At 47.4% G+C, this 16,199-nt stretch overlaps 1 protein-coding gene across 1 annotated transcript in view; it reads right to left on the bottom strand.

Moving 5' to 3' along the window:
• ARHGAP32 (Rho GTPase activating protein 32) overlaps positions 1-16,199 on the bottom strand; it is a 165,927-nt gene that overhangs the window by 83,526 nt on the left and 66,202 nt on the right. The window contains exons 6-7 of the mRNA XM_074162520.1: positions 2,974-3,111; positions 860-952 (exon numbers count right to left, since the gene is read on the bottom strand). Coding sequence (XP_074018621.1) covers positions 860-952; positions 2,974-3,111 — 231 coding nt within the window. The remainder of the gene's footprint in view (positions 1-859; positions 953-2,973; positions 3,112-16,199) is intronic.

Genomic DNA, 16,199 nt, shown 5'->3' with positions numbered 1-16,199 from the left:
AAATGAATTGCATCAGCCTAAAAATAGTTGTTCCTATTCCTGGTGAGCAGCAATACCATCAGGCGGTGGGAAGACACACGTATCTTTGCCCAGCCCAACCAGCGCAGCCCCGACACGGGCAGCCTTGGACTTTCAGCCCTGTTCTTTCCTGAGCTCGTTGCCCAATAAAGTCTATTGTTTAGGACGGTAGAAGACCATTAACAGAGAAGCCAAAGCTGCAGCTGCAATTCACGGTATACAAACAGCGCGGGCTCTGTTGAGCGGTTTAACCAACAGCGATGGCAAACAGCAGCTGATAATATTTAGTGTTTCTGTAGCTATTGCAAGGAAAAACAAAGAAAGAAAGAAAAAAGAGGGCAGGCAAACACCACAACTGAGACAGCCCCAACAGTTTTAGGAGCTTGCCCCGTTGGCAGTTTTGCCTTGCCAAAAAGAAGTGTAGGAACGTGCACACTTTCTGCAAGCAGCTAGTCAGAGACTCCAGCCACAAACTGGACCGTCCCAGACCATCCACTGACCCCATCACTGCCACCTCCTTTGGTTTGTGAATGGCAGCAGAATGATACCTCTTTGGGTGCCAAAACCCAAGCAAGAGGGGAAAACAGCTGCCATATTCTCCTATACCCAGAACGATATAGGAAATTCTGGATATATCTGGATCTGATTCTCTTTGTTCTATATCTTCTGTGGCCACCTAGATGCTGGCAACAGCGGAATAAGGCTTTTAGGACAGCATTTCAGTGACACCAGAAGGTCTGGAAGGATTATACCTCTCTCTGGAAAGGCAAGAGAGCACATCTGTGGTTTGTTCTGCTGCTAAGGGCAGGAAATAAAGAACCATCTGAGCTTCACAGCGTACCTCCATCCATGTGAGAGCAGGCCCGCAGTTTATCTTGTTGCCCGCGATGGCTGAGAGCCGTGACAGGTAAGCCATCAGCATCTGGGTGACAAGCTGGAACAGAAAGAAACGGAGCTACAGTTTTTCTATTAATACACCAGTTTGGAGAGACCATAAATTATCCATGGGCACAGGCAAGCGTTAGAGAAATATATTCCCTTTTGCAAGGAAATCTGTCATTTGGAGAAGCACAGCAAACTACGGTTACACAAAAAAAGTGTAAAGAACCAGCATTAATAATCATGTTCTTTTTCAAGATTTTTGTAGTTTCCCTTGTCAGGATATCTTAAATCCGAAGCCTTCCCCTCATGATGAATTCCACACACAAACAAATCATTTGCATTGTGCCCATCACACACATCTGAGAACCATTTAGTGAAACCCTTAAGAATGTGGCAACTCAGCCCGACCCCTTGGCGAAAGAGTAAATACCTCAATTAGTGGAAGAAGGGGTTAAAAATACACTTAGCAACGTCCCTTCTATAGCAGTAAACTGGCTTTTATTAACCAGAACTGGTGAGGTCCTCCCAAAGCCTCCCAGTGCCAGAGCTATAAAGCAGTACTGTAGCCCGGAGGATTGTTTCAAACGTTGTTCCCCTCAAACATCTGTTCAAATGCGGTCAATTCGAAATCAAAACTACAGTACGAGACAGCTGCGGAATTACATTTCGCCGAGCAGAAGAGCTGTTCAACATCTCTGCCTCTTCCGTGCTTACAGATATAACGCAGATTTTCAGCTTCATGTTCGTATTAAATCAGTTGTACAAATAAAAACGGAAGAGATAGGAATGCCTAAAATATAATTTTAAAAAAGTGAACGCGGGCATTCATTATCCTGAATTTTACTTCTTCTGCTGAATCTAAGAGACTAGAAACTTTAAATTCTCTTCAGAAATAGCCTGCATTAAACCAAGGTGACTAATAAATCAGATTCTCTGATGAGCAATGGGGTCGCACTGTCGGCTTCTTATATTCAACAGCAGAATCAGAAGATTTCAGGGGGGTCCTGCTTTCTGCCATTGCGTGTTCCAAAGCAATCAACCCTCGCCCGCTCGGGACTGAAAGACACAGATTCCCATTTCTAGATCCCGGATAGATTCTGCTTCGAACACTTGGAACGGCCTCGATTCCTCATTTCCCTTTTCTGCCACACAGCTCCTGAGCAGCCAACATCAGCTCTGCGACACAGCAGGTCTGGATTTTCCCAACTTGTGTTTGATGGGAGGGGGCAAACACACAACTAGGGGTCCCAGCGACAAGGGAGCTGTGAGATGAGGCGATGGGCAGCGTCTGTCACCGTCACTCGCTCTGCCCCAGACAGACTGAGGCCAGAGAGGTCTGTTTCTGCTCCACTGGCTGAAGCAGCCTCTGCGGGCACTCGCTGCATCGCCTCCCTCCCCGCATCCTCCAAAACGATGCAGCCAAGATGCACCTGCTGCCTCCCAGGAGATTATTTTGGACCTGAATAAATCTCCAAATTATCAACGGCCAAGAAGCTGAAGGAATTCCAGCTCACCATGTTCCAAGTGAAGGCAGTATGACAAGAAATGAAAAATACCTCTTATTCATTTAGGAAAAACCCCACTCTTTAAGCTCTTTAAAGACCATTTAAATAATACACTAATGCAAATGCTCTTAAAAATAATTTTCCGTTTATAATATAAGTCCAGCTTTCCAAATGGTACTCCTCGGGCAGTGCCGCAGCCCCAGAACAGCGTGATTTCCAAGGAATGTTAAGCTGTTAACGTTAAGTCAGGAAATATTCACATCATTGAAAAAGTTTCCAAAGACGTAACAAAATCGTTATCGAAGGCACCAATAGGGCAGCTTCTCTCCTGACACCCTCCATCTCCATCCCACCTTCAGCAGCACATTAATTCGTATGAACTCGGAGGGCATTTCCCTTTAGATCATGGAAATTAGGGTAGAAAACACATAATGATCTTATTACTAATAATCACTTTCCAAATCTAACCCAGGCCGCGTCGAAACTAGTTTTGTACGAACTTGAAAATATCTTCCAACCCCTTTGCTGGTGCCTGTGTTTTTAAATGTTTCCAGAGCTGACAATTTACCTCCGGACTGTCCTTCAGGGCATCGGAGCGGGGCAGCTCTGCGAGCTGGGAGAAGCGCCGGTCGTAGATACAGAGGTGAAGATGTTTATCCAACACCCGGAAATCTTCATAGCTCCGCTTCACGATCCAGCTCCTCCCCTGCACCGACACAAGAGAGAACGGCACTTTTAGAAGCTCCTCAGCGATTCGGGTGAGATGAGGAAAAGGAAAATTTGTGCAGAAATCAGAGACCGTCTACTTGAAAGCGATGGAACTGCCCTAGGAATATTTTCGTGGTTTAATCTGTTCAACCAGCTGTTAGCGTTCCTCTTTTCGTTATTTAACCGTGGGTTTGGACGTGGCCCAGCACGATGAGACCTACCCAAAGCTTTTAACTTCCACCTGTCTCACAAGGGCTTTGTAGCGTTTGCGCACACAAGGTGTCTTTGCACGAATGTAAATGACAAAATCATAGAATCATAGAATCATCCAGGTTGGAAGAGACCCTTGGGATCATCGAGTCCAACCATCTACCCTACTCTACAAAGTTCTCCCCTACACCATATCCCCCAACACCACATCTAAACGGCTCTTAAACACATCCAGGGATGGTGACTCAACCCCCTCCCTGGGCAGCCTGTTCCAATGCCCGACCACTCTTTCTAAATGGACGTATAAATAGCATGAAATTAGATTCTACGTAGATAGAAGAATATTCAAGCAGGGATCTGAAGGCAGAACTGAAGCCTGCAAAATTTCTGTCAGATGCCCCAGGCAAATCTTCAGCTGAATTAAAAAACCAGTCTCTGATGAATGACACGAGCTGAAGATTTACTCCTGAGTGCATATCATTTCCCCAATTAAAATATTGACAAGATACATCCTGCTTCAGGGGACAAGGAAGGGGCCACGGCAGCACAGCACAATTTGCTCTGTGGAGCTTTTAATATCTAATGACTACTTCTAAATGCTCCATGGCCTGTTATGATCAATAAAAAAATGCTGTAATAACGCGGCAGTTCACAGGTCAAAGCACTTTACGACCAGTCACGGATCCTCTCAACGCTCCCCAAAAAGCCCCTAAAATGAGATTATTCCCGTTTTACAGACGTGGACACTGACTCGGTGACCATGGACCTCCACAAAGCTTCCCCCCCACCTTCTACTCCACGTGCAAAGTGCTTTTTCAGTCTTAAAATCCTAAAATCACCAGGACGGCCATATTTTAAATGGAAATAAATTTCTCTGTCGGCATGAGAGACTCTGCTTCAGGCTCCCCACGCAGTTGTCTCCCCAGGGAAAGGAGGAGGAAAACAAAAAGGATGCAACAGATGTGGCCCTGCTGGGAAAGTCCAAGCAATGGACTGGGGAGGAGATGCCGGAGGAAGGGATGGGATGGCACTCAAAGGTAGGACCAAGGGTTAAACCCGGCACAGGGATGCCTGGCAACCAGCACGGACAGCAGGGAAAGGCCAGGAGTAAGAGGGGACACGGCATCGTGTCAGTTTTCCGTGGGAAAAGTGGCTGTGAAGTGTGATCCCAGCTGTGAGGAACTACATCTAGGGGGGGAGTCTGGCCCCGACTCCCTCTTCACCTGAGCTACAGCAAAGCATGGCTTACTCCGACTTCCCAGTCACATTCCTGCTATATATATTTATTTATCAGGAATGTTACAAGCATCACTATCCTATTAATACCCAAAGCCTGCAAGGCAATGTAAATGTACAGCCTATGATCCAGCGTACCAGCTATTTGCTGTCAAATTTATTTAAGGCAACCCCAGACCGTGCACCGTGCCCATAAACTCTCCTTTCACATCACAAGAAATCACCCCTATTTCCCAAGCCCACAAAGAGGGTATCTACACCGGACATAACCGCTTTGTAATATCCCTAACTTATGTCATTTTATTTTTTGTCTAAAGGAGAAAAACACAAGCAGGAGGGCAAGTCTAATTATCTTCAAAAAGATGACAGCCTTTCCAATTTCTCCATCTTTTGCAATTAAGTGGTTCTTGCTCTCTTGAGGAGTTGCCAGCGTGACCTTCAGCTGAGCAAGGTTTAGTCACCAACGTAAGAAAAAACAGGCGGAGAAATCACTGCAAGCCTTTACTCGCTTCTGCCGGCTGCACCGAGCAGGACATTTCCAAACCATCTCGCAAATAACACACCTTTTTGTACAACGATCACAATTCTCTCATCAACTCCACGATATTTTAATTTTAAATCCTGGACTGTAGATTCACAGTCATTTTTTATCACGAATTAAGACGCTAAGAGTTAAATTTCCAAGACAGGAATAGTTGGGGTCAGCAGACTCCCGGTCCATGTGCAGGGTCAGCTGTGGAAGGGACCCCATGGACCGCGTTCTCCATGGGTCTGATGACACCCACTCACACCATCACGTAGATGATGTACTAATCACTAGCACAGAAGCTGATTAACGAGCAGGGACAGCTTACCCCATGGCAGCAGCGGTGTTTCTTGCCCCACCATCTCTCCGGGAGGTCCTTCCCGTGCTGCACGACAACTCCTGGAGCTGGCACAGCCCGAGCGTGGTGGGGAGAGGGAACCCAGAACCAGCGCTCCCCTACCTTCCAACTGCAGCACGTCGGTAGCTGCTAAGCAACCAGCAGAGCCATCCCTGAGCTCTCCCTGCGGAGCAGCGGCTGCCTCCATCAACGGGGTGGTGCACACACTCGGGGGCACAACCACTGCCACCACTCCCAGGTACACCAGCCCAACACCTGGAATCACAACCCCGGATTTCAGGCTCTTGGGCAAAAGGATCATACAGTCATGGAATGGTTCGGATTGGAAGGGATCATCTCATTCCGCCCCCTGCCCTGGGCAGGGACACCTCCCACCACACCAGGTTGCTCCAAGCCCCCTCCAACCTGGCCTTGAACCCCTCCAGGGATGGGGCAGCCACAGCTTCTCTGGGCAACCTGGGCCAGGCTCTCACCACCCTCACAGCAAAGAAGTTCTTCCCCACATCTCAGCTCAATCTCCCCTCTTTCAGGGTCAAACCCTTCCCCCTCCTCCTATGGCTCCCCTCCCTCATCCAGAGTCCCTCCCCAGCTTTCCTGGAGCCCCTTGAGGGACTGGAAGGGGCTCCAAGGTCTCCCCGGAGCCTTCTCTTCTCCAGGCTGAACCCCCCCAACTCTCTCAGCCTGTCCTCACAGCAGAGGGGCTCCAACCCTCCCAGCATCTCCGTGGCCTCCTCTGGCCCCGCTCCAACAGGTCCATGTGTCTGTACATCCACAAGAACGCTTGTGGGGACGGGTTTCCCGTTCTTCAATCCCACTCAGAATGACCGTGCAAGTGATATGTTAGCACAGAACAGAGTTTCAGGAGCAATAATACAAGTTTCCACCCAGCACAAAGCTATTCCAATGCCCTAAACATGACTATTTCCTAATACTTTACAGTTTTAAGTCAGCCATAAATAAATTCAAAAAGCATAAAGGCTTTAGGTTGTTCTAGGTTGTCCGTGGGGTTCCACAGACTCCTGTGGAAACTGAGAGCCAGAATCTCATGTTCTTACCTGCAGCAGTGCCATTCCTTCACAAAAGGGTATAAAGAATTTAACCTGGGGAAACTCCTACCTGGCTCCCATGACAGAATTTTTCCTTTAGTCGAAAAGAACATGGTCCTTTGGGGAATTTCCACCTTGTCTTACAAGTGGTCTGTGCTAAGTTGACAGCTGGTTTCACCACATTCACGACGACATTAAATGAGATCATTCAGAAAATATAATTGTACTGCTGTTAAGGTAAGTTAGCCCTAATATTCCAAATTTAGGAATTGTTGTTACTTAAGTTGTATTAAGCAAAGTTTTTGCAACTTTGGAGTTTGCGCGACAAATCTTTTTGTGTGTTTCCAAGGACTGCGATTAACTTTACAGGAAGGAATCATCGCAGCAATCTAGGAAGGAACTGGACAACATTCAGTGCTTCCCCTCAGATCTCCAGTACGAATCACAAGAAAGTAAAATCTAAATTCTCTCGGCACAGGCAAAGCCACAGAAACAACAGTGACCTCATTCAACGTCAAGAATCCTACAACGTTTCACTATATCCATATAAAAATTGTACATCTTTCTCCCATTTCGCGCAAATTTTTAAGTGCCAGAAGGGTTTTGCAAAAGGATTTTTTTTTTTTTTAATTTAGAGAGTTAATAAAATAGTAAAAACAAGTTAGTGACTGTTAAGTCGGTCTCATGTTGTCACTGTGGTTTATAGCAAAGCCGAACATCAGCGGTGCCTCAGGAACACAATATCCCTAAGGCAAAAATGCCGCCTTCAAATTCTTAATGATTTCCATAAATTGTTGCTCACCCTCTAATTTTTAATTTAAGAATTATTTTTCTATTCATTAATTATTGATGGTCCTGATGTAGAGAAGCACATCCTTAAATCCCATTAATTTCAATGGGACATAAGAACAGAGGTGAAAAGCAAACAGTCAAGGGGTTTCCCAGATTCAGACCTTCAATTACAAACCTAAGAATGACAGATTTCATAAAGAATCAAGTCTCAAATGAAGGTTTCAATAATGCTGTAAAACAGTCGCATGACCTTTATAAGGAAAAATTGACCAGTGACTTAAAAATAGCAACCCTCTTGAAGAAAATCAAACTATTATTTGGAATTTCATGTTACAGAAATGTTCACAATGAAAAGCATGATGACAATTAGGGGATTTCTCATGAAACAGAAAATCTGGGTTCATTCCTACCCTTACTACTTTGATCCGTTCTCCCTTGCCCTTCCATGCTGTGCAGAATTAAATGTACGATGAAAGACTGGTGAGATTTCAGCACGCTGCACAGAGCTGCTTATTTTCTTCTGATCATCAAAGCAAGAGGAAATGTCATGCTAAAAAAATGATTAGAGATTACTGAGCTGATGATTTAATTTCCACTGAGCCAGAGATTTGAACCTGCCGTTAGTAAAACCATTACACCGAGATCGCAGAGGATAAAAAGCCACCCAGCCTTCACGTGGCACGAGACAAGACTGAGAGGGACATGGATTCAGAACCCCAACTCCTCATGGAGAAGTACTTTTAGCTCTCCTGGTCAAACTGCTCAAGGAGGATGACACACAGCCACGGCCAGGAGAAGTTTACATTGCTCAGCCTGGGGAAGAGAAGGCTCCAGGGAGACCTTTGAGCCCCTTCCAGTCCCTCAAGGGGCTCCAGGAAAGCTGGGGAGGGACTCCTGATCAGGGAGGGGAGCCATAGGAGGAGGGGGAAGGGTTTGACACTGAAAGAGGGGAGATTGAGATGAGATCTGGGGAAGGACTTCTTTGCTGTGAGGGTGGTGAGAGCCTGGCCCAGGTTGCCCTGAGAAGCTGTGGCTGCCCCATCCCTGGAGGGGTTCAAGGCCAGGTTGGAGGGGGCTTGGTGCAACGTGGTCTGGTGGGAGGTGTCTGCTCCCAGGGCAGGGGGGTGGAATTCGATGATCTTTAAGGTCCCTTCCAACCCAAACCATTCTATGATTCTAGTTCCTTAAGCACAGCTCACGTGGGGACACCTGGAGTTAGCAGCAGCGTCACTCCCAGTCCCCTCCTTCCCTGCCCCACCACGCAGCAGGGCAGAAGATTCACCACTAACAGAATGACGCTACTTATCCCAGTACTGCTTGTTACTGCTGGACTGGGAAAAGCAAAATTAAAAGGAGGGTGTTTAAAACCATCCTTTGCATTTTCATTCCCATAGTTTAAAAGAACCACCTTTGCTCCATCGTCTCTTAAACCCTTCCACTGACTGGTACCAAAACCATACTCATTTTTACGAGAGTCTCCCATAGGCTCAAGACCAGTTCCATTTGGGAATAGTTTTATGTGGACTTAACTGTTTTTCACTGGGGATCTGGCAAGAAGCAATTCCTCCCCCCCCGCCATTGTGCACCCAACAGTGGATGGTTACACAGAAGCATCCCGCTAACACAAACGAAGTCATCTGTTGTCAGTATCTGTGATACGATCCGTTTGCAAAACAGATGCGCCCAAGTTTTAGAATAAAGATTTACAACCTCCTCTCCCCACTACGTAAGAAAAAGCCTGTTTCCAGCTGAATCTGTCCACGCCTGCGCAGAAGGGACTCCTCTGTGTCCATCAATGCCTCCTCAAGCCCGACACGCTGCTACCGAGTTCCAGCACAGCTTCCCTGTCCCACGGTCTGAGCGTGTTTTCTCTGTGGCACCCAAGATTTATTTATTTTAAGACAGGGATAGACCTTTCTTTTCTGGTTCAAACGCTTATTTCCTGAGAGAAATCACAGGGATGCTCTCATGAACTTTACCAGTCCACATGGAGATGCAGACCAGAAAATGAGCCGAAAGTATATAGCAAAAGTCACGGCAGTTTGACCCCGTCGTAAGAAAACACCACGGATTAAATAGCTGGGAAAAGGGCAGCGTCCAGCAGCAGGGTGTAACTCTGCCGTGTGGGTGACGCTGACAGCCCTCTGGGTCGTGGGGTCTGTATGTTATTCCAGCATGACCCGTCAGCCCTTTCTCTGTCACAAGTCATGCTGGAAAACGGCTTAGAAATTCAGTCCAAGCAGAAAACAAGACTGAAAAAACCCATCGCTTTAGAGTTCACTCAGGAAATGTTTTGAGCTGCTGCCGTAGGTGGCCTTACCTCAACTTAGGTCTGTTTACCAAACGTCCTGGATGATTTCATGACTTCTGCTGTATTATTGTAACTTTAAGGAAACCATAAATCTTTAAAACGTAAAGGGAGTTTGCAACATGAAAGTGCACGCTCAGCAGTGAAAGGCTTTTTGGGTAGCGCATTCCAGGGCTCACCTAGAGGGGATGGATGCTCACCTTCATCGCTCCTGGAACTACCCATCAACAGGAGCTTCCTCCTTCCCCCTCCCCACACCACAGGGCAGGGAACGCTCACTTTATCACTCTTCCTAAAGCTGGAAAATATTTGCAATCCCAAACACAGCTACAGGCTGGATGGAGAATGGACTGAGAGCAGCCCAGAGGGGAAGGACTTGGGAGTGTTGGTGAATGAGAAGCTCAACATGTCCCAGCAACGTGCGCTGGCAGCCCAGAAAGCCCCCCGCATCCTGGGCTGCATCCCCAGCAGTGTGGCCAGCAGGGCAAGGGGGGGGATTCTGCCCCTCTGAGACCCCCCCTGCAGTGCTGCCTCCAGCTCTGGGGCCACCAACATCAAAGGGACATGGACCTGTTGGAGCGGGGCCAGAGGAGGCCACGGAGATGCTGGGAGGGCTGGAGCCCCTCTGCTGTGAGGACAGGCTGAGAGAGTTGGGGGGGTTCAGCCTGGAGAAGAGAAGGCTCCGGGGAGACCGTGGAGCCCCTTCCAGTCCCTCAAGGGGCTCCAGGAAAGCTGGGGAGGGACTCTGGATCAGGGAGGGGAGCCATAGGAGGAGGGGGAAGGGTTTGACCCTGAAAGAGGGGAGATTGAGATGAGATGTGGGGAAGAACTTCTTTGGTGTGAGGGTGGTGAGAGCCTGGCCCAGGTTGCCCCGAGAAGCTGTGGCTGCCCCATCCCTGGAGGGGTTCAAGGCCAGGTTGGAGGGGGCTTTGAGCAACCTGGTCTGGTGGGAGGTGTCCCTGCCCAGCGCAGGGGGTGGAATGAGATGATCTTCAAGGTCCCTTCCAACTCAAACCTTTCTATGATTTGCATTAGCTTAACCCCACGACGAGTGCATAACTTTTACTTAGCAATCATTAGCGCTTGCTCCCGTGCCCCTTTGGGCTGGTGGAACTGGGCAGTGATGGGCGCTGGGCACAGCAGCAGCTACATCCAAAAGACGCCTCTCCGCTGCCGGAGCTGACCTGGCTGAGAACACCAACAGCCTGAAACCCATTCTGCTGTCAGGCAGCTGCACGTGTGTTTAGAAGAAAATGAAATATGGGGAGGAGAGAGCTTTAAATAAGGTGAGAATGATGGAAACACCAAAATTTCCAAGCTCCACCTGGGATCACAGGACATGGAGAGATGAGAGAAGACAAAGGGAACATGCATAGAGACAGTTTGCAAGGCAGAAGGCAGAGGAGAAAGTTTCATATATTTATGTGGTGAATCCTTAATAGGCTTATTTCACAGAAGAAATTAATCTCTTTCAGCATTAATTATCAGTTTATTATCAATTAATTGTGATCAACAGGAAAAAAGATATTTTAATGGAACCCACTACAGCTTTTCCCCTCTAAATATTATACTTCCTTGTGCTCCCTGATTCCACTTACAGATAGGAACGCTAAAAACACACGCGGGGACACAAGGCTGCCCAAGACCTGGGTGAATGACCCTGACGAACCTGCTGGAATAATGGTTCTGATGGATTTGGAGACTCCACGTGGTGAGGTGTGGGCAGGTCTCTGAGCGCTGAGCTGCGACAACCCGCGACCTTCCAGCCGTTTCTCCATCGCTCCCAAGAGCAGCTTTGCCAGAGGCACCCAGAGAAGGCAAATACTCGGCTCAGGCTTTGGTGGCCGTTGGTTTTGCTCAGGGACAGAGAAATAAAGGCACGCTGAGCCGACCCAACACAAACATAGCACGGGAACGGCGTTTGAAATGGTAACGACCCTTTTTCCTCCCACAAAAAAGGCCGATTTCTGAACGGCAGCCTATTTCTGGCAGACACCTAATGAACCCGAAGCAGGATTTACAACTCCCAACATGTGAATGAAATTCCCCGCTCTCCTGACATGTTATAATTTAAACAATTCAATATCAATCATCTCTTTAGTAAAATTATAGCGCAAGAGCAGGAGGTCACAGAGGGACACGGGTGAAGGGGAGGGCGGCCACAGCACGGGGGGCTGCTTTTCTACACTTCAGAAAATTCGAGTAATAACCCAACGTGAGCTTACAGCCACAAAGGAAATACTTCAAAGCCACTAACAGACCAACTGCTGAGTAACGGGAACTAAAACTCTCCCATCCTGCAGGTGGCAAGGCAAGGAGGGAATGCGTGTGTATTTACAAAGGATTATATGGACGTGGCACGTATTTAACTACAGCACCCTCTTTACCCTGTGCCCCGAATGAGCTATAACCTACTCAGCACTTAACCACAGAGAAGAAACAGGGGTTTCATCAAAGCAAGGAAGCACCACTAGCCTTTAAAACGAACCAAACCCAAAAAAAAAAAAAACAAATACCCTTTGAAAATGACTTGCCTGGGGTTAGTAAAACAAAACAAAACAAAAACTTTCCAAATGACTTGCCTGAGGTTAGCTGAAGCTTAGCCAGATATAGATCGCCATTTTCTTAAGTCTCATTGCTTGGGCACAGCACTGAAGCCCATTTATTTTATTTTTATTCTTTTTTTAAAGTGACCAAAGCACAGAAGCATGTTTTTGTTGACCCTAATTGCCAGGAAGAAAAGATTTTTTAGGTCAAAAACCCAAGAAACTGTGTTTGAAAAAAAAAAACCAAAACCCAACACACTCAACTCCATAACCCCAGTTCTGGTTCCCATGGAACACAACATGCATCCGTCACCTCATTTACAAAATTACAGAAACTTCGAAGCATGGAAATAATTAAAAACATGGTGTAGCTGCCACTGCTTCCACTATAAACCCATTAATCTTGACAGCCCAGAATGAAGCAAAAAATGTTAACGGTATTTGGAAAATATCACAGAATCATAGAATGGTTTGGGTTGGAAGGGACCTTGAAGATCATTGAGTTCCCCTCCCTGCCATGGGCAGGGACACCTCCCACCACACCACGTTGCTCAAAGCCCCCTCCAACCTGGCCTTGAACCCCTCCAGGGATGGGGCAGCCACAGCTTCTCGGGGCAACCTGGGCCAGGCTCTCACCACCCTCACAGCAAAGAAGTTCTTCCCCACATCTCATCTCAATCTCCCCTCTTTCAGGGTCAAACCCTTCCCCCTCCTCCTATGGCTCCCCTCCCTGATCCAGAGTCCCTCCCCAGCTTTCCTGGAGCCCCTTGAGGGACTGGAAGGGGCTCTAAGGTCTCCCCGGAGCCTTCTCTTCTCCAGGCTAAAGATATCCCCAAGATGTAAGCAGTGTCCTGCAGTCTGGCTCCAGGAGCAGCACTTGGGGACGCTCGTTCCTGAGGGCACGTGTGAGCTCGGCCGCTCTGTCCATTCCCCTCGGATCCCCCCCGAGGTACCGGAGGATGCCAGGGGGTCAGGATGTCATCTCTGCCTACTCCTGCTGCGTCGGGGAGGGTTACAGCGATCACAAATATGAACACTTCAAGGAAAAAGGCGTGCAAGCAGGGATGTTAAAGATGGAGCTGACTGAAAATCAAGGAAAGAGGGCAGAAGGGTGAAACGTGATTTAGAAAGCACAAGGAACAGAAGCAGCTTTGGAGAAATTTTTTAACAGAGCTGGAGCCAAAATGGAAAATAGCTGCTTTTCTGGCAGCATCAGTTTTAAGAAGAAACACTGAAAAGCGGTGCCAAGACCCAGGAGATGAAACATTTAAGACAGGCCATCTTTAATATCTACTATCCCTAATGGGGTCTTCTGAAAAGGTAAACCACAAAGTTTGAAATAAATACGGTATGTTAAAACCACAGATCAGTTAAAAAATGCATCATTAAAAACAACCAGGAATTCAGTTCCTTCTCATCTGTCAAAGCCCGAGCCCCGGATGGCAGACGTGCTCTGCAGCCTCTGAACACCACCCGTGTGTGCCTGTGGCTCCATGGCTCGTCCCACAGCCCCCACCGCACCCCCCCAGATTTTCCAGTCTGGGGGCTGCCGGTCCCTGCGAGGAAGCGGAGAACTCGGGAATTCCCAAACCTCTCTATAACTCAAGGAAAGCCCTGATGAATACAAAGATTTAAGGAAAAAAGCTCACTTCACATTCCCCCAGAGAATTCTGTCACCGGTTCCTCTAAGACAAAACTTATTTTTAATTTCATGTGCAGTCAGCGATGAAGCCCGTTAGGCAAAGCACCCCCAGTTATGGAGGAAGACAATGGCATTTAACACTTCAGTGTTTTTATCACTGAAATAACCCAATTACAAATTTGCTTTAGAATATCAGAGTTTAACTAAACAAGCTGCCTGCAACGTAACTGGTAGGACATCTCTTCTGACAACTTTCCAAACTGAGAATTTTGCCACTTTGCTCAGTGACAGTAAATATTTGTTACAAACAATGGAAAGGACACATTTTTGATTTACTGCTAAAGCATTTTACACACATGCTATTTTTCTGTGCCTTGAGAGTGCCTTTTCTTTTTATTCTTTACTAACCTGCTTGTCCTACATTTTCTGTCCAACAGATCTGTTGTTTGGAAGAGGAGATGCTCTCCCAAGGGCTACGAGCTTTATCTACACACAGATCGTTCAGGTTTGAGGCATCACAACCCCGCACCTTGTCTGTGTCCTGACGCTTGCTTGGCCGCCTAACATCAAAAATCACTTTGCAGCCTGCGGAGGATGAGACTGGATGAAACCGCTTTGGACTATCTGTCCCAAAGGGCTGGCAATTTTCCAAAGTAAACAGGCACCGCAACATTGCTATTAAAACCACACGCGTGTTAAACTCCTCTATAAGGAATAAACATCAAGGCAGCTACAAGAAACGGGAACATCCACCACAATCCTCCTCTTATTTTGGATTTGAACCAAGCCCAGCTCTTGGAGACAGTTGTAAAACAAGTAAAATTGTAGACAAAGTGCTCCTCTGCAGGGCACTGACACTTCCTAAGTTATCCAACGTCTCTGCAGGATAAAGCCAACCGTCCCCTTCAATTTGTGGCCGGGCCCAGCCTTGTCTACGAAGCCCCACATGACAACCAGAAGCCCTGCCAAAATGCATCGCTTACAGAAAGAAACCATAATGGCCATCCTGTCCTCTCAGATCTCGACAGTGATTTTCACTTTTGCTTCGGAGCTAAGCAGGATACAATTTGGGTACAAGAAGATTGATCTCTCTAATTCAGAGCAAAACGCCCAAAGGACACGACATTAACAAACGACCATATAATTGTAAGAGCTTCTGTTGCTTAAAAAAAGCTTTCATGGCAGCACATTCAGGAGATGCTGCATTTTATTCTGAGAAATGATTTTTCCCTCTTGCTCATCAGCCCTTCCTAGACCAGGGCTTCCAAATCCATGCACAGCTAGAACCCTGTTACTGCCTCTCAAACGTCCAGAGACAAGAAGAAGAAAGAACCACGCTCGCCCCGTTTCCTTCACAATACATATTTAAATAGAGAAAAAAACAGAGAGAGCCATGGATGGAGAAATTAAATACCAAATCATTGTCCATCTCATGTTCCCAGTTACACACAAGAGGACTGGAGCTGCTCTGGGGCTGGCAAGGGGGTGAAGGATGAGTCCCATCAGCTGGGGAAGGGAACCCCGAGCCCTGGGTGCTGCTGTGGGTCTGTGTGATGCTGCTCCTGGATTCATTACACCCTCCCGGCCAGCCCAGAAGAGACAGTGAACTTCTGCGTTTCCATCCCATAGCCCCGAGGAGCACAAATACACCACAAATGGCCAAAGCAAGCAATGGCACAACTCTTGGAAGCCTTTCTCCTAGAGCCCGGCGCAGACACCCACCCGACTGCCCGCTCCAGAATAAACGGCAGCAAAGACAACGGGACGAAAATCCTCTTTAACTCAAAACTGCAACTTCCCTTGTCACCCGTGTGAGCCACCGATCCCAGAGCTGCACACGAATCCCACAATGAACACAGGGTACGGCGCAATACGCTTTTAAAACAGGAAAAGGACACACCACGGCGTTAATCCTGTTTGGTGCTAGTGCTGCTCTACCCATACCAGTGTTCCGCGGCAAAACTCCAGAAACAGTCAGTCATATCCTTGCCCTAATGATTATTAACCCAATTAATGAATGAATTTATCCTTTAGCATCATCATAACAGCTACAGAGTAATAGATGTTAATTATGACGTTCTTAAAGGCTTCGAATGCAATCCAATACCTCCTCTCTCTTCCCTCCAGATGCCAGTTTCCTTTCAAAAAGCATGGAAGGGACCCAAGTTTTCCAAAGACACTGCACCTTGGCAGCGCCCGAGCTCGGAACGCAGCCCAACAGCACTTCTCAGGCTGCCTGCCAGCTTCGTACGTTCTTCATTAATCCGCATTACTAGTGTCACTTCATTTTTATTTATGGCTGCTGAGAGCAGAAGGCATGGAGTATACGACCTGAGACCAACCGCTCCAGCACAGAACATCCAGTGATGGATTAGCATGTGTGGAAACATGGATTTAGGTGCTTTATTTGCCTAACGTAAAC

Source organism: Numenius arquata, chromosome 22, assembly GCF_964106895.1.
Source record: "Numenius arquata chromosome 22, bNumArq3.hap1.1, whole genome shotgun sequence".
Taxonomy (NCBI): Eukaryota; Metazoa; Chordata; class Aves; order Charadriiformes; family Scolopacidae; genus Numenius; species Numenius arquata.
This window is presented reverse-complemented; position numbering and strand designations above follow the sequence as displayed.